We start from the raw sequence: 22,274 nt of genomic DNA on the forward strand, positions 1-22,274 counted from the left end.
AACAAACATGTAAGTTCTGTTGATGCTATTTTGTAGTGTTTGAATGAGAGTCTAGCTTGACAGTGGCAACCAGTCAAATCGGTTTTGTAGAATGAACATATTTGGAATAACGTTTAGCCACAAGGTTCTGAAAACTTGTCTAGAACCACATACAACTCCCAAAAAAGGTGAAGCCTGCAGCTAAAATGAATACAATGGGAATATAGTCTCCACCCAGGAGTTCTTAAAAGAAGGGTTACTGACCTACTTGTTTAGGGTGTAGCAAAGTATTCTGTCTGATATACTACATCTAATCTACTACAAACCACTGTGTCTTGGGAAAGTGCAATAAATGCAAAGCTGCTAATTTCTGACCTGGTCCCTGGTTCCCCTTCCTTCCTCTCCCCCTCGTCCCCCTCTCCATCCACCCCATCTTACCTCCTTCCCTTTCCCACAGCACCTGTATATATGTATATATGTTTGTACATATTTATTATCCTATTTATTTATTTATTTATTTTACTTGTACCTATCTATTCTATTTATTTTATTTTGTTAGTATGTTTGGTTTTGTTCTCTGTCTCCCCCTTTTAGACTGTGAGCCCACTGTTGGGTAGGGACTGTCTCTATATGTTGCCAATTTGTACTTCCCAAGTGCTTAGTACAGTGCTCTGCACATAGTAAGCGCTCAATAAATACGATTGATGATGATGATGATGGTTCCCATGCTTGTACCTTATGTTGGCATTTGGGAGATTCAGGTATCCATTAAGCACAAAATATGACCCTTATTTCTCTCCATAATGAAACATTTTACTCCTGCATTAAATTCCCCCTGAGTATATGTGTTTTGTCAAGCAAACAGAAAGGGTGGCTCATGCCCTTGGAAAGACAAGAAACTAAGGACATGAACAAAGAAAAAAAGAGACCTAGGTTTTAAAAACTTGTTCTCTCTTTGTACACCCACACATCCATATAGATGGCTCTGGCTTACTTCACTGAGTTGCTCGAAAGCTGTGAGTATCATAATGACACAGCACACACTGCAGGTCAAATTGGGGGTGTCCTCATGGTAAGAAAGGACCCTCAAGCCACTTCTTGAGAAGCAGCATGACTTAGTGGATAGAGTAGAGCCTGGGTGTGAGAAAGACCTGGGTTCTAATGCCGGCTCCACCACCTGTCTGCTGTGTGGCCTAGGGCAAGTCACTTGACTTTTCTGTGCCTCAGTTCCCTCATCTGTAAAATGGGGATGAAGACCGTGAGCCCCATGTACGACATAGACTGAGTCCAACCTGATTACTCACATCTATCCCAGTTCCTAGAACAGTTCCTGGCACATAGTAAGTGCTTAACGAATACCGTAAAAAAAAAAAAAAACCTTCTTTCCCACCCAGGGTTTTTTAAATTTAAATGTGAAATGGGGATTCAGTCAATACCTGTTCTTCCTCCTACTTAGACAGTGAGTCCCACTGGGACTGTGTCCAACCTGATTAAGTATCTACCCCAGCACACAGAACAGTGCTTGACGTATCGTAAAATATCATAAAAAACCACACACACAATGGTAAAGGTAATAGCCCTGAGGGAGTTATGTGAAAAAAATGGGACGCATATGCAACTGCTATAAGGGCATATAGGTATCCCATGTATATGGGATCGTCCCTTATTTCACTGCCTAGTCCCATTTATCCAAAACATTTGACAGAAGAGGAAATGAAGTGACACAAGCCTTGGTCTGCAGATAGTATCCCTTATTCTCAAAAGTGGAATCTGGCAATCCCGTCAGTGAAAACCATTGATTCTGGAGTCAGTTGGAGCTGAGAGCATATTTAAGGCAAAGCATTTGGGCTTTCAGTTGCAAAAACATTTGCAAAAGCAGCGTGTGATGCATTTAAAATAGAATACTGAGTTCACAGAACAGCTGCAGGATTCATCCCTGCAGCAGAACAAATTTAACATGGCAGCTGAGAATTTTTCAATTCTTGCAGGGGCTGGCATTTTGCCCCCTTTGCAAGAGCCTTGTGTGGGTTGAAAATAGCCATCCCAGCCTATGCTTAGTCAGCCAGAGCAGAATTCCCCACAGCTTTGGGACAGAAGCAGTAGGTCCTAATGGGTTCTAAATCCCGGGCTCTGCCACTTGTTTGCTGTGTGACCTCGGGCAAGTCACTTCACTTCTCAGTGCTTGTTTCTTCATCTGTAAAATGGGGATTATGGCTCTGAGTCCTTAAGTGGGACAGCGACTGTGTTCAATCCGATTACCTTGTGTCTACCCCAGCTCTTAGTTTGGTGTCTGGTATGTAATAAGCACTTAACAAATACCACAGTTATTATTAATTATTAGTTGGACAACGGACTCATGGACTATGCCCGGGTGGTCCAAACTCTAACGTATAATCACATAAAGGCACATAACCATCATTTATAGTTTGTGACTTCGTAGATACAACCCTGAGTAGGTCATACACATGGATGTGAAAGAGAATCATCTGGAGAAGAAACTTCTGCTGAATCATAGGACTTTTGCCTTCAAAAATTAGGTGAAATTATTGTAGAATAGATCAATGTTTTTAGTCTTTACCGCTTCAGACTTATTAATGAGGCTGTAGATAATTTGTTGAGGAGACTGAATCTGACCAGATTTAGCTGTGAATGAAAAATGTATTTGGCAGGCAGAGCTCCCAGTCTTAAAATAAAAAATGTAGCTGTAAAGTATGAAACTCACATGGTATGACTTAAGTTTGTAATTAATATTTAAACATCTACATTTGTCAAGTGTTTTAAGGCATCTCAGCACTCTTCCAGTTCCTTTTCCCATCTTAAAAATTGATAATTGCTTTTTAAGGTCTTTTTAGTGATATTTCAGTATTGAAAACAAGAGGTAAAATGGATATAGGCTGTTTGAAAGGAGTCAGTTCTGGTTTTTTGTTGGAAACGGTAACATGATCTACACTGTAACAGCAGCATCCTAGGGAAGAGTAGATTAGACTTTTTGCCAATCCATTACTGACTTTCCTTTCCTCGGATTTCTAAAACTGAGATAAGTTCAAAGTTTCCAGGGAAGAATACCAAAATAATATTGTACCAATACACATCAGAAAGCAGTTTAGTTTATATTTCTTCGTCAAGGCAAGATCATTTTGCTTGGATTGTTTTTGGAGAACAGAGAGAAAGGAGCACAGTGAGTGCTCATGTAACGGTGGAAATGGAGAGCAAAGCAATTTTTAATCCCCAAATCCCCTTTAATCAAGTTGTTTCTCATTCCCCACCATTTTCCAATGGCTGATAACAATTACCATAATTGACTTGGGTTTAATCCCCTTCATTTTCTCTCCCTAACTTTGGGAGATGGGTCAGGGAACCTTATATTGGCAAGAGGGAAGATGTTTGAGGGAGGAAGAGAGGGGAAAAAAGTCCTGATGGTAATCAGAATTTGAATAATCTGGAGTTTAGGATTAAAGTAAATGTTTTCTTTTATAAAATGAGATAATGTGGGTTTTTATTCCTTTGTTGTCTTTTTAGACCTGAGGACTCTTTTCATAAAAGGTTAACAGTTCTACAAGGGATGCTCTAATGGATGACACAGAAAGTCCGACAGGTGACCTGCAGATAACAGCCCAAGGTGCATGTTGTTCTGGTGACAGTGTGGAAAGTCCAGGAACCTATTTGCCTTCTGCTTCTGATGAAAATGAAAACCAACTTGCAAGTGATGGGCATGAGGCTCTGACTGGCAGTGACAGTTCAGCGGCAAACCATGAAAGCCTGGAGCAGGACAATCTCAATAATAACGAGAGCGGCAGCAAGGCCGCTGAAGCATTGAACTGTGAAGCAGCTGCAAGCGAAAACAACCCCGAAAGCATCCCCCCAGACAAAAAGATAGTCCCAGGAAAGGCGAGACAAGCTTCTGGAAAAGAAAGCTCCAGAAGCAAAAGGGGCACTATCAAGAAGTCCTCAGGTATTCTAAAAACATATTAAAATTACATTATCAGGGGTTTTTTTATTCGGTGAAGAAATGTGGGGTATACTACCAATTAGTTTGATGGACTTTAAAAAGTAATTTCCTTCTTTTTTGAACCGTATCTAATTTTCTTCTTAGATGATGCTCTTTTTTCATATTTTAGATGCTTAAATGCACGGAAGAAATCTGGGGTTTAGGGGCTACAAAGCATTATCTTCTCATTCTGCATGAGAGTGCAAAAGGGGATATCTGCAAGGAAACTGCTTGGCACTAAGGCGAAGAGGGTCAGGCATTTATTTAAGCTTTTTTAATTCTGATCATCTGGGTTTTCAGGGACTGAAACCTTGTGGCAAAATCTCCAGGGCAGTCTTACCTTCGTGACTGTTGTTTCCAATACCCAACCCTCATTGGCTGTATTCCAGTTTCCATACCAGAGAGTGTGTAATTAGAAGGTGTTGAGTACTTTGCACCCAAGGGACAGTTGGTAAGCACAGGTGCTGGGAGAGGCGTTTCGGGCCGCTAGAGAAGATTTAAGCCTCTTAAATCTTATATAGGTCAACTTTCTAAAAATGGCTGAGATTTGGAGGTCTCCATTTGTTTTTATGCCTGTACTACCATCTGATTTCCTTTCATTCTCTTTTTGATATGCCATTTTATTGCTGAATATCAAAGCTTTTTTTGCAAAGCAGCTTTGTGCTGCTCAGGTAATTTGTGCTTCTCAGTTGTCCAGGGTAGTTCATTTTTTAAAAGATAGCTTTTGCACCTATGGGAAGGGCTACATGAATGCCATCTCCTTTGCAAAAGAAAACGAAAGATTACAGTAGTTCTCCACAGAGGAAAGAATTAAGAGGGTTGTCTATTTTTTGACAAAACTGGGAAAAATTCAGAATTGAAATTTATTAGTCAAAGGGGAAATAGAACAAGATGAAAATGCAATACTGATCAAAATTCTACATGATTTTACTTCAAAGGGAAAAATTTTATTTTTTAATAATTCTTATCATGGTATCGAGTGCCTACCTGGTACCAAGAACTGTGCTAAGTTCTGGGGTAGAGGCATAATAATCAGATGAAACACAGTCCCAGACAAGGCTCACAGTCTAAAGGAGGAAGGGCAGGTACTTCATCACTATTTTACAGATGAGGAATCGGAAGCACAGAGAGATTAAGTGACTTCCTCAAGGTCACAGAGCAGGCAAGTGGAGGAGTCAGAACTAGAGCCTGGGGTTTCCTAACTTCTAATCCTGAGTTATTTCCACTAGACCATGCTGCCTATTTAGTCATCTGACATTCCTTCCTAGAGGAGCACGGTCCTGGGAGTCAGAGGACCTGGGATCTAATCCCAGCCCTGCCAATTGCTTGCTGTGTGATCTCGGACAAGTATTCACTTTTCTGTGCCTCAGTTTCCTCAACTGTAAAATGGTTGATCCTAATGATCCTGCCCCCTCCTACTTAGACTCTGAGCCCCAGAGGGGGACAGAGAATGTGTCCAACCTGATAAACTTGTATTTACCCCAGTGCTCAGAATACTGCTTGACAAAGCGCTTAGTACAGTGCTCTGCACACAGTAAGCACCCAATAAATATTATCGAATGAATGAATGTAAGTGCTTTGCAAATACAATAATAATAGTATTCTATTTATTTTATTTTGTTAGTATGTTTGGATTTGTTCTCTGTCTCCCCCCTTTTAGACTGTGAGCCCACTGTTGGTAGGGACTGTCTCTATATGTTGCCAATTTGTACTTCCCAAGCGCTTAGTACAGTGCTCTGCACATAGTAAGCGCTCAGTAAATACGATTGATGATGATGAATAGTGATGATAACAACAACAGTAGTAATAATGAGAACCTAGACTCACCTGAAGAATGTGAGAGAATTTGATTATTTTGAGATCAGTGAAATTGGCCAGCTTATATTAATTTTTTAACATTCTTCAGTAAACACCTCAGATAAGCCTCTGAAACTAAGAAGCTTAAAATTAACATAACTAACTACATGCTAAGACAAGCCTTTTGCATGTTTTGATTCTTAAAATAAATGTGTTAATCCACCAAAAATGTCTAATCAGATCATTTTTTACCAGGAACAAGGGTTGCTAAGAAGTGTTTTGCCTCAACATGGGCAATTGCATTCCACCTCAGAAAACTAAGAATTGTATGTAATTCTATTCACCTAACTTGTATAATTTCTGGGATAGGGAAAGCAGGCTGAAGCAAATTTCAGGAAATTGTTAAGTGATGAACTATGGGAAGCATCCGATTACACTTGGTAATAAAGGGTGTTGCTGTTAATTGTGATACCTGCTGGGCAGGTCAGTCAGTACTGAAGTTAGTTATTTCATAGATGATCCTAAGAAGATAGAGAGATTGTACATTCTTATCCCCAAACCCTCAGGAAAAACTCTGTAACATTAGAATACAAATCTCTTAGTTTTCATGAAGGTCCTGAAGTGCTTCTTGAGCTTAGTGTACTCTGGAAAACCACAAATTCACCTATGACTGGAGCAGTCATAGGTTCCATAATACGTCCTCTTATCTCTCCAGCCGTTCATTCTCAGTCTCCTTTGCGGGCTCCTCCTCCGCCTCCCATCCCCTTTCTGTAGGGGTTCCTCAAGGGTCAGGTCTTGGTCCTCTTCTGTTCTCTATCTACACTTACTCCCTTGGTGAACTCATTCGCTCCCACGAATTCAACTATATCTCTACGCTGATGACACCCAAATCTACATCTCTGCCCCTGCTCTCTCTCCCTCCCTTCAGGCTTGTGTCTCCAGCTGCCTTCAGGACATCTCCATCTGGATGTCTGCCCACCATCTAAAACTCAGTATGTCCAAGACTGAACTCCCTATCTTCCCTCCCAAACCCTGACCTCTCCCTGTCTTTCTCATCACTGTAGACGGCACCACCTTATGTCATCCTCGACTCCGCTCTCTTGTTCACCCCTCACATCCAAGCCATCACCAAAACCTGCCGGTCTCACCTCCGCAACATCACCAAGATCCGCCCTTTCCTCTCCATCCAAACCGCTACCCCGCTGGTTCAATCTGTCATCCTATCCCGACTGGATTACTGCATCAGCCTCCTCTCTGATCTCCCATCCTCCTGTCTCTCCCCATTTCAGTCTATACTTCATGCTGCTGCCCGGATCATCTCTGTGCAGAAACGCTCTAGGCATGTTACTCCCCTCCTCAAAAATCTCCAGTGGTTACCAGTCAACCTACGCATCAAGCAAAAACTCCTCACTCTTGGCTTCAAGGCTGTCCATCACCTCGCCCCCTCCTACCTCACCTCCCTTCTCTCCTTCTACAGCCCAGCCCGCACCCTCCACTCCTCTGCCGCTAACCTCCTCACTGTACCTTGTCCTCGCCTGTCCGCCCTTCTAGACTGTGAGCCCGCTTTTGGGTAGGAACCGTCTCTATATGTTGCAAACTTGTACTTCCCAAGCACTTAGTACAGTGCTCTGCACACAGTAAGTGCTCAGTAAATACGAATGAATGAATGACTGACCCCCGGCCCGCGTCCTCCCACTGGCCTGGAATGCCCTCCCTCCACACAGCCGCCAAGCTAGCTCTCTTCCTCCCTTCAAAGCCCTACTGAGAGCTCACCTCCTCCAGGAGGCCTTCCCAGACTGAGCCCCCGTTTTTCCTCTCCCCCTCCCCATCTCCCCCGCCCTATCTCCTTCCCCTCCCCACAGCACCTGTATATATGTTTGTAGATTTATTACTCTATTTATTTTACTTGTACATATTTACTATTCTATTTATGTTGTTAATGATGTGCATCAAGCTTTACTTCTATTTATTCTGGTGACTTGACACCTGTCCACATGTTTTGTTTTGCTGTCTGTCTCCCCCTTCTAGACTGTGAGCCCGTTGCTGGGTAGGGACCGTCTCTAAATGTTACCGACTTGTACTTCCCAAGCACTTAGTACAGTGCTCTGCACACAGTAAGCGCTCAATAAATACGATTGAATGAATGAATGAATGAACAGTGGTGTTTGGGGTTTTTTTTAATATCACAAAAGTAAGTCAGGAAAATTCCCTAATCTCAGGACTGGCTGGTTAGAGCAGAGACAGTTAAATGCAGGACTGGCTGGTTGGAGCAGAGAAAGTTAAATGCTAACCTGCAAGCTGGGGTGCAAGTACTTCCTCAGTTTGATTTTATTAAAGTTTGAGTTGAATAATTAGGATCCTACTCTCGAAAAAGCTAAACAAAGTAAATAAACCATTAAAGTGTCATTCCTCCCTCCACTTAGGAAAAAGAGTTGCTTTGTGGCATTATCCAAAGAGAAAAACCTACGTTTTTTTTTTTACTTCTGCAGTCCCCTTTAGACTGTAAGCTATCTGTGGGCAGGGAACATGTCTGCCAATTCTTTTGTACACTCCCAAGTGCTTAGGACAGTGCTCTGCACATAGGAAGCACTCATGAAGATAATAAGATGATGAAGATAGCTGTTTAAGGTAGCTGTTTAAGAGCATTCCTGCCTTAGAGCACATATTAATCTATGTAAAGTATTTATTGGACAGTGGACATTATCTGGGAGAGACAATGTTTTTAACCTTGTCCTTGTCTGACCCTTGAACCACTTACCTGCAGGAGCATTTACAAAGTAGTCCTTTTTGAGAGAGATTTTGAAAGCCAACTACAACCTACAGTCTTTATTTTGTGAAAATTGTCTTATGGCAATATTCAAGTCAACTTCAAGTCCCTTAAATTCTTATACCAATTTTATCTCCCCCACCATCATAATCAGTAGAATTTACGGGTTTACCAGCCACTACTGGTTTGTTAGCATGCCCCTCTAGACTGTGATCCCATTGTGGGCAGGGACTGCCTCTCTCTATTGCTGTCTTGTACTTTCCAAGCACTTAGTACAGTGCTCTGCACACAGTAAGTGCTCAATAAATCCAATTGAATGAATGAAGCATCTCAGCTGGACGAGCACAGTCAGACCCTCTAGACTAAGCTCCTGGTGGCCAGGGAATATGTCTTCCAACTCTGTTATATTGTACTCGCCCAAGTACTTAACACAGTGCTCTGCACACAGTAAGCACTCAATAAATACCACTGATTGATTCAGCTCTTGAAAGATAGTTATGCTTGTTCTGGTTGCATTTTTGCCCTCCTTAAGTTCCAAATCATCATCATCATCATCATCAATCGTATTTATTGAGCGCTTACTATGTGCAGAGAACTGTACTAAGCGCTTGGGAAGTACAAATTGGCAACATATAGAGACAGTCCCTACCCAACAGTGGGCTCACAGTCTAAAAGGGGGAGACAGAGAACAAAACCAAACATACTAACAAAATAAAATAAATAGATAAATAGAATAGATATGTACAAATAAAATAAATAAATAAATAAATAGAGTAAAAAAATATGTACAATAGGTTCCAAATCAAATGCTTTCTTGGAAAGAGCACTTTCGTGGGAGTCAGAGGACCTGGGTTCTAATTCAGGCTCTGCCACTTGCCTGCCATGACACTGTGGACAAGACACTTCTCTGTGCCTCACTGTAAAACTGTAAAATGTGGATTAAATCCTACTCCCTCCTACTTAGACTGCTAGCCACATGTGGGACATGGACTCTGTCCAATCTGATTATCTTGCATCTACCCCAGCACTTAGTATAGTTCTTGGCACATAGTAAGTGCTTAATAAATGTTATAATCATTGTTGTTGTTGTTGTTATCATTAGTATTATAATTATTAGGGAAGTGGTGGATTTGAGAGGTGCCCCAGGGGCCTAGTCTGCATTCCAAGTAATGTGTGCTGGCTCCGAAGAGTCTCCCTTCCCCTCCCCCAGTAGGTGGGCTGATCCTTGGCCTTCCTGAGATTTGCATCTCCTTGGGAAGAAAAAGAGATGGCCTCAGAAATCCACAGTGAAATGGGAAATTAACCTTCTCCCGCTATATTGGAAGCGGATTTCTCAGGGAAGATCCCACGCTGCTCTGATTCTACACCAGGAGGCCCTAGGAAGCTCCAGAATGTACCGCAGTCTAGGGAATCTTAGGTAAGGCCCACTAGTAGCATGATTGGCATGTGCATTAGGCTACAGAAAGTGGCAAAGGGCTCGATGTATTTCTCTGGAAAAACTGCAGGCTGTGTAAGGAGCCATGATGAGAGAGGCCATGCCAAGCTGCAGGTCCTCACAGTAAAAATAATAATAATTGTGGTTTTTGTTAAGTGCTTTGTATTTGCCAGGCACTGTACAAGGCGCTAGGTTGAATACAAGCAAATTGAGTTGGACGTGGTCCCTGACCCACAGGGGACTCCCAGTCTCAATCCCCATTTTATGGATGTTGTAACTAGGATGTGAAGTGACTTTTTTTTTTGATGGCATTTATTAAGCGCTTACTATGTGCAAAGCACTGTTCTAAGCACTGGGGAGGTTACAAAGTGATCAGGTTGTCCCACAGGAGGCTCACAGTCTTAATCCCCATTTTACAGATGAGGTAACTGAGGCCCGGAGAAGTTAAGTGACTTGCCCAAAGTCACACAGCTGACAATTGGCAGAGCTGGGATTTGCCCAAGGTCACACAGCAGACAAGTGGTGGAACTGGCATTAGAACCCATGACTTTGTAAATGGCCACACTGCTAAGTGAAAGGGCTTGCCCAAGTTCACAAAGCAGGCAAATAGCAGAGCCAGGGTTAGAATTCAGGTCCCCTGATTCCCAGGCCTGTGCTCTTTCCACTAGGCTACACTGCACCTCATCAGTAAAGAAATTGTGATTGATGTGTCTTCCCCCAAAATCCTTAGCCTTGAGTTGGAGATCAGAGTTTGAACCTTGATTCTGTTTATGACAGCGCAAAATAGAAGTATACCATAGGAATAAAATTTGACCTTTATGTAGTTTCTTTCATCACTGTATCTCAGGAAACTCAACATACATTAATTAATTATTTACAATACCACAGTATTTGGTTGGTATTATGAACCTCATTTTGAAGCTGGGGGAAGCAGTGTCGTTGAGTTGTTCAGTGGTGAGTTATCTGATGGATCGCAGTGAGTCAGCAGTAGAACCAGAAATTAGAGCCTTTGAATGTTGTCCTCAGACTTGTAAATTGCTGTCATGGATCTGCATGCACCTATCTTTCTGTTTTCTTAATTGTATTTAAGTGTTTACTATGTGCCAGGCACTGTACTAAGCCCTAGGGTAGATACAAGCTAATCAAGTTGGACACAGTCCCTATCCTACGTGGGCTCACGGTTTTAATCCCCATTTTACAGATGAGGTGATTGAGGCACAGAGAAGTTAAGTGAATTGAGCATGGTCATACAGCAGACAAGGAGTGGGGCCGGCACTAGAACCCAGGTCCTCCGGCTCCTAAGTCCATGTTCTCTTCTCTAGGCCAGGCTGCTTCAGTCTTTTACCAACAGACTGTCTTTTACTCACCCTTGTGTGAGTTTTTAAAAGCAATATAGCTTGTTTTGACATTTGATTTTCTAGATTCAAAAATGTATACTTTGCTTTCAAGTATATAGAGTTTACGTGGTAGAAGAAATATTAGTTTCTACTTGTTTCTATTTCCTTGCTCCATTTTATATTTCTATTTTGAAAAAGAAAATACAACAGTATGTCAATTAAAGCAAACTCCTGAAGAACTAGAAGGTAACCAAATGTTCCTAAAAAGAGACTTAACTTTTAAAGAATAAGTCTATGACTTGACTTCCCCTGTGTATTACTGAAGTGGGAGAAAAAGGGGAACAGGCCACCCTCCTCCTCCACATCTTTCCACTTCCGCAGGGCCTAGGATTTAGGTGCCAGAGTATAATCTGACAAACTGGGACAAGCGGATGGAAGAGCCTGACTCCATAATCGGAAGCAGGTCTGGAGGCAGACGGACAAGAAATGGCTTTTTCCTTTATTTGCTACCCACTTTGCATCTTGTGGAAGTCCAACCTTAAATTCCAAAGGCTAATCTGACTGCCAGTTCATAGGCATAGTAATTGTCTATGACTTGTCTTTGTTGAAATGTATACGTCCCAGCTAAATCATGCTAATTGACATGTTAAAGCATGATATTTAAATTGTAAAAACCTTCTTGGACCACACCTATTCAATCTGAGGAATGGCATGTCCCCTGATTGACAAAGACTTTAAAGAGATTTCACTCTAGGAGAGTTCTCAAAGATAGTGACTTGCTACTCCAAAATAATGAAGAAAGAAGTACTTGGTCGAAGATTTTTGAATTCACAGCCGGATTGAGTATAATCCATTTAGTATCAAAGTTATTTGCTTTTCCTTGATTAATCCTTTTGATTTGTTAAATTAATTAATACTCTGTCTTGGAGAACATTTATGAAATGCATTGAGGCAGCCTCTGCTGGAATCTGGTGCTTAAAGTAGAATTCAGAGACACAAGTGAATAAAATGTACAAATTCAGAAATAATTACATCACCCAGTGGGTCCTGAACCAAAACGAGGTCCCCCGTGTTCCAGATAATTCAATCAGTGGTATTTATTGAGCACTTTACTGTGTGCAGAGCACTTGACTGAACACTTGGGAAAGTACAGTACAATCGAGTTGATCAATGTGACTCCTGCCTCCAAGGCAATTCCAGTCTACCGGGGAAATACATATTGGATTTCCCAGATTATTGATGCAGGAAAGCTTGGTTCTCACAAGCCCAGACCCTAAATTTAGCATCTAATACCATTTATTACCTCCACATAACTGTTTTTTCAAGTTATGCTGAGTCCAGAAATGGGAGTTTTCAATGAACGATGCCTTACCTGATCATTTGGAACATAAATGTTGAGGCCACCCTTTTAATCATTATTCTATATGCTGGAACTGAGATGCCTCAGTGAAGTAATGTGTTTCATAATGCATTCTAAGTGTAGATTTTTCTCTCCTGGGGTATAGCGGTAACTCTAAAGATGTTGACCTGGAGTTTAAAAAGCGGAAAGGTTGACTTCTTTAAGCATCAAAATGTTCTTTCTCCCAAGAGCAGGGATCATGGAAATGCTAACCGTAATTTTCCACTTTTTTTGTTTGGACAAGCCAATGGAGAATTCTGGCTAATCTATTTTCCTTTGGGGGAATCAATTTCTGTTGTCAGATTTAACCTGGGAGTCTATTTCATGTTTATGCTTACAGAGACAATTGGCTCACAGAAAGCAACACAGTCTGATTTTAATTAGGTCATTAAGCTCTGGTTTCCATGTTTTCGTGAGAAGCACTGTGGCTCAGTGGAAAAGAGCACGGGCTTTGGAGTCAGAGGTCATGGGTTCAAATCCTGGCTCTGCCAACTGTCAGCTGTGACTTTGGGCAAGTGACTTAACTTCTCTGTGCCTCAGTTACCTCATCTGTAAAATGGGGATGAAGACTGTGAGTCCTCCGTGGGACAACCTGATCACCTTGTAACCTCCCCAGTGCTTAGAACGGTGCTTTGCACGTAGTAAGCGCTTAATAAATGCCATCATTATTATTATTATTATTTATAGGATGCAGTTTTATTTGTGGCCCTCTTTGAGAGTTTCATAGCAACTTAATGTTTTAAAATACTACAGTGCAAATGATTATCTCCTCATCCAGTCATTTCATTTCATTTCTTTCCATAGGGCTTCCTGTTGAAACAACAGAATTCATTCTAGAAAATAAATTTGATATCGCCACATTTTCTGTGCTTGACAAGGATGCAGATAAAAAGCCTGGTATTTACCACTTGGAGGAGCAAAAGCAAGGTTCACAGTCCCTCTTCTCCCTCATCCGAGATGAATTTGAGCAGCTGAATTCAACAATTCTGCCCTTATATCTTCACCAGGTATCAAAACTGAATGGTTAACGTGAAGTTTTTGAATTTCTCTTTTCAGATTTTTTTTTCCAGAAAAAAGGAGAACCATCACATCTTGTAGAGTTGGTTGGCTCCCTCCTGAAGATGATAGGAATAAAATTTAATTTTGAAATTACTACCATCAGTTCTTAACTATGCAGACTGAGGTGAACTTCTCCCTCCTCCTTCTGGTTGCCTCCTCTGCCCCGGTCCTCAGTAGTTAAGGGGAGGGAAAAGAATCAGTTATTTATGCAACCTTTGAGCAGACCTATAAAAGGATGGATGGAGGGGAAGGTTGGGACTAGTGACTTCAGTGAGGGTGGGATTACCTGTGAGTTTCATTTAAGCATAGTTTGAGCTCCCTGTCCACTATTATCATGGATAACTAATAATTAATTGAAGTTAAATTACTATTGTCGATTTTTGTTGTATTCACAGTAAGCCTGTATATGAATCTGGAGCATCACTCTTTGGTTAAATAATAATCACTTATAGTATTTTGCTTTTGTACCAGATGACAACATGACAACCTAAAGAACTTAATTTACTTCCAGATCCACAGGTAGAACGCCTAGCTAAACCTTAAGGTACTTAAAATTTATTAAGGCTATAATCATAATTATGGTATTTGTTAAGCGCTTACTATGTGCGAAGCACTGTTCTAAGCACTGGGATAGCTATAAGGTAATCAAGGTTGTCCCACTTGGGGCTCACAGTCTTAATCCCCGTTTTACAGATGAGGTAACTGAGGCACAGAGAAGTGGCTTGCCCGAGGTCACACAGAAGACAAGTGGCAGAGCTGGGATTGGAACAGATTAAAATAAACTTGATAATACAAAATTACTTAGCTGGAAGATGTTTGCATTGAGTGTAACTGGATGAGATTTTTTTTTTAAAGACTGTGCAGAACATGGCTCCCTTCCCAAACACCACCGGATGAGGGTATGGGTTAAATTCCACCTGAGTTCTGGTTTCCAGTCTCTCTGCTGGCTAAAGCCAGTGAAACCAGGCAATGGGAGAGTTGTTGATAGGACCCTGGCAGGAACTGTGGCATTCTGAGAAAAGTAGTGTCAGTCCCCAGGTCTACCTTTCTGTCTTCCCAGTTCCCCAGGACTACTTAGGAGGAAAGGAGGCAATAGGAGGAGTGGGAGTGAGGAGTGTATAGCTGCAAGTCCGTCACCTTGCTCCCTCCTACCTCACCTCGCTTCTGTCCTTCTACAACCCAACCTGCATACTTCACTTCTCTAGTGCTAACCTTGTCACTGTCCCTTGATCTTGCCTGTCTCGCCGCCAACCCCTGGCCCACGTCCTGCCTTTGGCCTGGAACACCCTCCCTCCTCAAATCCGACAGATAATTACTCCCCCCCTTCCAAGTCTTACTGAAAGCACATCTCCTCCAAGAGGCCTTCCCAGGCTAAGCTCCACTTTTCCTTCTGCGTTGCCCTGACTTGCTCCCTTTGCTCTTCCCCCCCCACCCAGACTCACAGCACTTATGTATAAATCTGTAATTTTATTTATTTTTATTGATGTCTGCCTCCCTCCCTCTAGACTATGAGCTCATTGTGGGCAGGGATTGTCGCTGTTTATTGTTGTATTGTACTTTCCCGAGCACATAGTACAGTGTTCTGCACACAGTAAGCTCTTAATAAATGATTGATTGAATGAATAAGCAACAAAGTCAGAACAGAATATAAAGGACCTCAGTGGCTAGCCTGGATTTTTCTTTTTAATATCTAACCCAAATTTGAAGATCATACAAAATTGAGGTAAAACCCCCAAAATCCCGACCTTATTTAGAGGTTGGATTTAGTAGTCCACTGGGTGGCAATGAAGAACACCTTGAAGGAGAACAATGTCTTTTAAAAACTCAACATGACTTTCCTTTTTAATTATTATGTACCCCTTTATTTGTATTTTTACTTGTTAGAATCCACCTAGCATTTTATATCTTGCAAAACAACATTCTGTAGAGTTTATCAGGGACAGGGACAGTCCGAATATCCCCCTTTTCTCTCTGTGTGAAGTGCATGCACCTATGGAATTTCCTTTCATACCTTGGCTTCTCTGGCATATTCAGGGCTGTTTTAAGATGACAGAGGTATTACAGAGTTAACAGCGGGTGGGGGGAATTAATACGTCAGCCTCTTTGGGCATGAAGGCTGGGCAGATATCCAATTTGCCCAATGGATGAAACTGTCCTAAAATTATCTAGAATCCTTTGTATTTGAAATATGCTTTTAATACATTTCTGTTAATGCAGGGCTCAACAAATGTCCTGTTTTATTGGTCTGCGGTGAAAGAAAAGTCAAATATGATGTCCAAGTGATCTTATGTAATATTTGGCCTAAACAACAAGAAGGCAGAAGGTATTGGATATCAGTCACCCTAAAACCAATAAACAAAGAGTTGAGGTACAGGGAAAATCAGAACAGCTGCAGAATGAGACTTTGGTTTGACTAGTGAACTAGACAGAATCCTGTTTGAGTAATATTTTTATTTCAGTATACTGAAAGTGCAGGGAAATTTTAAATTTGCTCTGTAGAAAGATTTCCAATGTCAAATGAAAAAAAAATCATATTTGACAATAAATAGTTTCTCTAGCCTATTTCTGTTGCCTCTCTCCTAAAATGCTATATTTTTATTTACAGATAGCAGAGACCTATTTTCAAGAAGAAGACTGTATCCTTTTCTTCATAAAATCACTGAAAGGGAAGAATTACCTTTAAGGCATACATATAAGACAGATCCCTGGGTTTGTCTTAAAAATTATTGTTTGGACAAACATAAATAAATATTTGCATTTCCTTTTTGCTGAAATCAAGATGAGAGAATATATTTTTTGTATTTTACGTTTCACCCAGTCAACTGAAGACTAGTCAAATGCTATAGTAATTTTTTTCAAAGTGTAAAAGTAATTTTTCAAAAGGTAAATAATGCTCATAGTGTTCTTGCAGCAGGTAGCCATATTAGAGAGGGTTAAAGACAAATTCCCCAGGATCCATTTACAATACAGAATAATATGCTGTAATATATATGCCAAATCAAAATGATAGTTCATAAAGGATTCCATTGCCTCCTTCCATTTCTCTCGTATTTGATAAGCACTTACTATGTGCCAGGCACTATACTAAGCACTGGAGAACATACAAGCTGATCAGGTTGGACATAGTCTCTGTCCCTTATGGGACTTGCAGTCTTAATCCCCATTTCACAGATGAGAAAACTGAGGTACAGAGAAGTGAAGTGACGTGCCCAGGGTCCTTGAGCAGACAGGTGGCAGAGCCAGGATTAGGATCCAGGTCCTTCTGACTCTCAGGCCCTTGCTGTATTCCCTAGGCCCGCTGCTTCTCTCTTCTACTGGGACATCAAAAAAATGGTGATTATATATGCAAAGGAAGAGTGTGCTTTGTGGAGATAAATTTTCTAAAGCAAGTATCTTTTGCCACTTTTCTACCAAGAAAAATTTTCAGTATACTTGTGCAGATAATTATAGCAGTGACTGTAGACTGTAAACTCATTGTGGGCAGGGAATATGTTTGTTATTTTGTTATATTGTACGCTCCCAAGCACTTAGTCAATCAATCAATCAATCAATCGTATTTATTGAGCGCTTACTATGTGCAGAGCACTGTACTAAGCGCTTGGGAAGTACAAATTGGCATCACATAGAGACAGTCCCTACCCAACAGTGGGCTCACAGTCTAAAAGGGGGAGACAGAGAACAGAACCAAACATACCAACAAAATAAAATAAGTAGGATAGAAATGTACAAGTAAAATAAATAAATAAATAGATAAATAGAGTAATAAATATGTACAACCATATATACATATATACAGGTGCTGTGGGGAAGGGAAGAAGGTAAGACGGGAGGATGGAGAGGGGGACGAGGGGGAGAGGAAAGAAGGGGCTCAGTCTGGGAAGGCCTCCTGGAGGAGGTGAGCTCTCAGCAGGGCCTTGAAGGGAGGAAGAGAGCTAGCTTGGCGGATGGGCAGAGGGAGGGCATTCCAGGCCCGGGGGATGACGTGGGCCGGGGGTCGATGGCGGGACAGGCGAGAGCGAGGTACAGTGAGGAGATTAGTGGTGGAGGAGCGGAGGGTGCGGGCTGGGCAGTAGAAGGAGAGAAGGGAGGTGAGGTAGGAGGGGGCGAGGTGATGGACAGCCTTGAAGCCCAGGGTGAGGAGTTTCTGCTTGATGCGCAGATTGATCGGTAGCCATTGGAGTCGTGTTCTGCACACAGTAATCACTCAATAAATATGACTGACTGACAATAAATGAACCGTGTAGGCAAAACCTGCATGAGTAGAGCCAGTTAATAGTAATAAGCATTTACAATGCGCTGTGTGGAGCAGATAAAAGATTAACAGATCAGACAGACTCAGTCCCACATGGGACTTGCAGTATAAGAGGTCGGGAGAGCAGGTAACTTCTCCCATTTTACCAGTGAGGTAAATGAGGCAGAAAGGTTAAGTAGCTTGCCCAAGTAGGCCAATGTCAAGGTTGGGACTACAACTTCAATCTCCCACCACCCAAGCCTGTGCTTTTTCCACTAGGCATGTTGCCTCACAACCCTGACAAGCCTGTCTGCCTGTCTTGATTGTCAAAGATCATCTCATCTTGTTCCATACCCCAGCCCTACTTTCTGTCCCCTCTGCCAGCTGAATGACCTCAAGTGCAGTCCCAGGGACTCTGTGGGCCAACAGTGTTGGGAAAGAAGGGAGCACTAGGCTGCCATCAATCAGCGGTATTTACTAAGCGCCTACTCTGTTCTGGGTGCAGAGCACTGTTCTAAATACTTGGGAAAGTACGATACAATAGAGTTGATAGATATGATCCCTGCCCACTAGGACCTTACAGTCTACCTCACCCTGAAGTAGCAGCAGTTAAATGTCCAGAATAAACTAAAATCAATCAATCGTATTTATTGAGCGCTTACTGTTGGCAACATATAGAGACAGTCCCTACCCAACAGTGGGCTCACAGTCTAAAAACTAAAGCATGTAAAAGGAAAATATATCAAAACAGTCCTATCTGGTGTCTGTCTGAGCTCATTCTTCACGCGGCTGCCCGGATCATCTTTGTACAGAAACGCTCTGGGCATGTTACTCCCCTCCTCAAAAATCTCCAGTGGCTACCAGTCAACCTACGCATCAAACAAAAAGTCCTCACTCTCGGCTTCAAGGCTGTCCATCACCTCGCCCCCTCCGACCTCACCTCCCTTCTCTCCTTTTACAGCCCAGCCCGCACCCTCCGCTCCTCTGCCGCTTACCTCCTCACCGTTACTCTATTTTACTTGTACATATTTACTATTCTATTTAGTTTGTCAATGATGTGCATCTAGTTTTACCTCTATTTATTCTGTTTTGTTTTGTTGTCTGTCTGCCCCTTCTAGACTGTGAGCCCGTTGTTGGGTAGGGACCATCTCTATACGTTGCCAACTTGTACTTCTCGAGCGCTTAGTACAGTGCTCTGCACACAGTAAGGGCTCGATAAATACGACTGAATGAATGAATGAATCCTAGCATTTTACAGTCTTCCAGTGAGCAGTTAAAGTTCCCCATATAATGGAATTTTGCTGCATTACTGTTCAGAAATCTTGTAAGAAGAGTTTTCTGATATGATGGAGAAGAGAAGCAGAATTGTTCCCTTTTGATTTAAGGAATGGAGCAGGGGAAGAAACAGTGATAAGGCAAAAGGGAGAAGAGCACTATAGCAGCATGATGTGTTCTAAGGAAGAAAAGGAAGCGCCTCTCTATGGGTGTTTTTTCATGAAGATGTTACCCAATATATCCTAATTTAGGACCCACAAAATACCTTGCTTAGCAAGATAAGCTTCTTTCTAAGGAAAAAAGTGTATTTTTAAGCTTATATAAGTTTTAAAAGACTAATCATCTCCTTTTTGCATACCAGATACACCAAAAACACCATTTTTGATGTAATTAAGACACATGCTTTTAAATTAGGCATTAAATGTACATTTATCTCAATTTGTCATTTTGGATTTATATTTTTCTTAAATATTCTATTCAGATGAGAAGGCAATGAAGTACATTCATCTTGAACGGTTATATCATGAAAAATTACTGGCAAATCTCTCCTCCATTCAAGAGCAGTGGGGTGAGTTCAATACAATTTATTATGGAAAATTATTAGTCCCATGAAACTTTTTCAGAAAACAAGTGGCTTCTCACCCAGTTTTATGTTGCAAAGAAAGAATCATTTTCAACACAGCACTTCATGACTTATTGTGAGAACATTTTTGCCCCTCAGATCTTTTCCCCTTTCGTCATTTTCAAGAAAAGAGCTGTTTTTTCCTAGCTGTGGTCATTTCATTCTTTGCATATTGTACTGTAATTCAATCTTAGGGTTTTTGCAAGAATAACATGATATTGACTTGCCTGGAGGAGGAAGCCATTTACATTACTGGGATAATGTTTTTGTATTCCAGTTTGTATTACACATATAGAAAATACCTAAGATTGATTTTGTTCTGATCTAATCAAAAAGGATAGTGGATTGGCAAACATGCGTCGGCTATTCTGACAACATTTTAAGAGACCATTTTGGATAAAGGGTGTTATTTTTAATATAGAGGAAAAGTGGAAAGCAGCAGAACCACGAAATATGCCATTTAGGAATTCTGAGAAAGACCTTAACAGTGAAGAATTTGAAAGGCTTGCTAAACTTTGTACATCACATCAAGAGTAAGTATGGGTCTTTTAAATACCTGGGGTGGGGAATGGAGTACTGTAGGTGAAATTGTTCTCAATATAAAGCATTTGAAATATGCAACAATAAATAAATACCTTCTGACTAATTATGGAAATAACTAATGTAATTTAAAATATGATTCATTGAATTTTGGCAATTTCCTAAATTGAACACCTGAGCAAAAAGGTTGGATGAGTAATACAGACTCAAAACTTTTTATATTAGCCTCGATTAAAGATTTAATGTTTATAATCCTATTGGTTACCTTTATTTAAGAAACCAGGATAATTCTGTCCAAATTTTGTTTTGTTTTTTAAATGTTATTTGTTAAGTGCTTACTATGTGCCAAGCACTTTACTAAGCGCTGGGGTAGATGCAGCGTAATCAGATTGGGCAGAGCCTACAACCCACATGGAACTACAGTCGTAATCCCCATTTTACAGATAAGGTAAATGAGGCACAGAGAAGAGAAGTGACTTGACCAAAGTCACAGAGACCAATGGCTGAACAGGGATTTGAACTCAGGTCCTCTGACTCCCAGGCCAGTGCTCTTTTCCACTAGGCCACAGTGCTTTTCTGTTTTTATTTTGTTTTTTAACAAAGTTCTGCTATATTGTTCAGGTCTCTGGTGATGCGTAGTACAATGTTCAGCTATGGTAGTCCGCTAAATCAATTTAAAACATTTTTAACCTGAAATTTGTTTTTGACACAACCATGCTAACAGTAACCAAATAGGGTGACCATTACTGATAGGGAAATTGGAAAAATATGAGTGGCATGATTGTCAATCAAACAGTGACATCATTTCTTGCATCTATATTTAGAAAATGAGCTAGAAACTAGTAGTGGCAGTATCAGGAAAGCTTTTCAGTGTAATTATAAATTTCATACCATTTTAGAATTACCAGAAGATCTCCCTTATGATGGTGGTAGCAATGCCAAGATATAGGAGCTACAGTAATTGTGGTATTTAATTGCTTATGCTCTGCCAAGCACTGTTTTAAGCACTGGGGTAGAAACAAGATAAGCAGGTCAGACCCAATCTTTACAGGGCTCACAATATAAGGGGGAAGAAGAACAGGTGATTTAATACAATAGAGTGGATAGACATGATCCCTGCGCACCAGGATCTTACAGACTAGATGAGGAGACAGACATTAAAATAAATTACAGATGGATTCAAACATAAGTGTTGTGGTGATGGGGTGAAAAATCAAAATGCTTAAGAGTGGTGTTCTGGCTAATATTAGAATCAAGAAGAGCTAATCCAAATTTTTGTAGCAGTGTCAGTGACATCTACTTGGAAGCGTGTTGTTACTGGAAATGGTTGCTAATTTGTTTTTTTTTTATCCCTTTTCTACAGACCACTTACATTCAAGCATAAGGTAAGAAACTGTTTACTAGGAAAATATTATATTCAAAATATTTGGAAGGAAACCAATAATATTATTGCTCTCCTCAAAATACTGATGTAGAATATATATATATCCCCTTCTAAAATCAGTGCAGTATTTTACTTCGACAATTACTAGGCAGATTTTCCTATTTTACAGGTAATAGCTACAAAAAATGTCCTGCAGACAATACATCTATCAGAGTTAACAGAATCTGAAGTTCTGGAGGAAAGAGTGGCTGCTCTCAAAAAGTCAGGTAATTTTTTTTGTGATGTAGTTTTATGAATTTAAAATGATATTATCTTTGTACCTAGAGCTTCATTGATCCCAGGAACAGAATTCCCACATTTCAGCTTTTCATTTTTATCTTTCATTATCCTTAGTAATATTTTTAATGTGTTTAACGCCGACTAGGCCACTAGGGAATAAAGCCTAGAAAAATTGAAGAAAA

The 22,274-nt window shown here is 40.9% G+C and overlaps 1 protein-coding gene across 2 annotated transcripts in view; it reads left to right on the forward strand.

The window, feature by feature from the left end:
• Window positions 1-22,274, forward strand: part of CNST (consortin, connexin sorting protein) — a 57,835-nt gene that overhangs the window by 21,240 nt on the left and 14,321 nt on the right. For both annotated transcript variants that reach the window (XM_038760829.1, XM_038760830.1), the window contains 7 exons: window positions 3,499-3,931; window positions 13,507-13,709; window positions 16,367-16,397; window positions 19,749-19,835; window positions 20,311-20,422; window positions 21,793-21,814; window positions 21,983-22,079. In XM_038760829.1, coding sequence (XP_038616757.1) covers window positions 3,550-3,931; window positions 13,507-13,709; window positions 16,367-16,397; window positions 19,749-19,835; window positions 20,311-20,422; window positions 21,793-21,814; window positions 21,983-22,079 — 934 coding nt within the window. In that variant the 5' untranslated portion in view covers window positions 3,499-3,549. The remainder of the gene's footprint in view (window positions 1-3,498; window positions 3,932-13,506; window positions 13,710-16,366; window positions 16,398-19,748; window positions 19,836-20,310; window positions 20,423-21,792; window positions 21,815-21,982; window positions 22,080-22,274) is intronic.

The sequence above is a fragment of the Tachyglossus aculeatus genome, chromosome 19 (assembly GCF_015852505.1).
Source record: "Tachyglossus aculeatus isolate mTacAcu1 chromosome 19, mTacAcu1.pri, whole genome shotgun sequence".
NCBI classification, from domain to species: domain Eukaryota; kingdom Metazoa; phylum Chordata; class Mammalia; order Monotremata; family Tachyglossidae; genus Tachyglossus; species Tachyglossus aculeatus.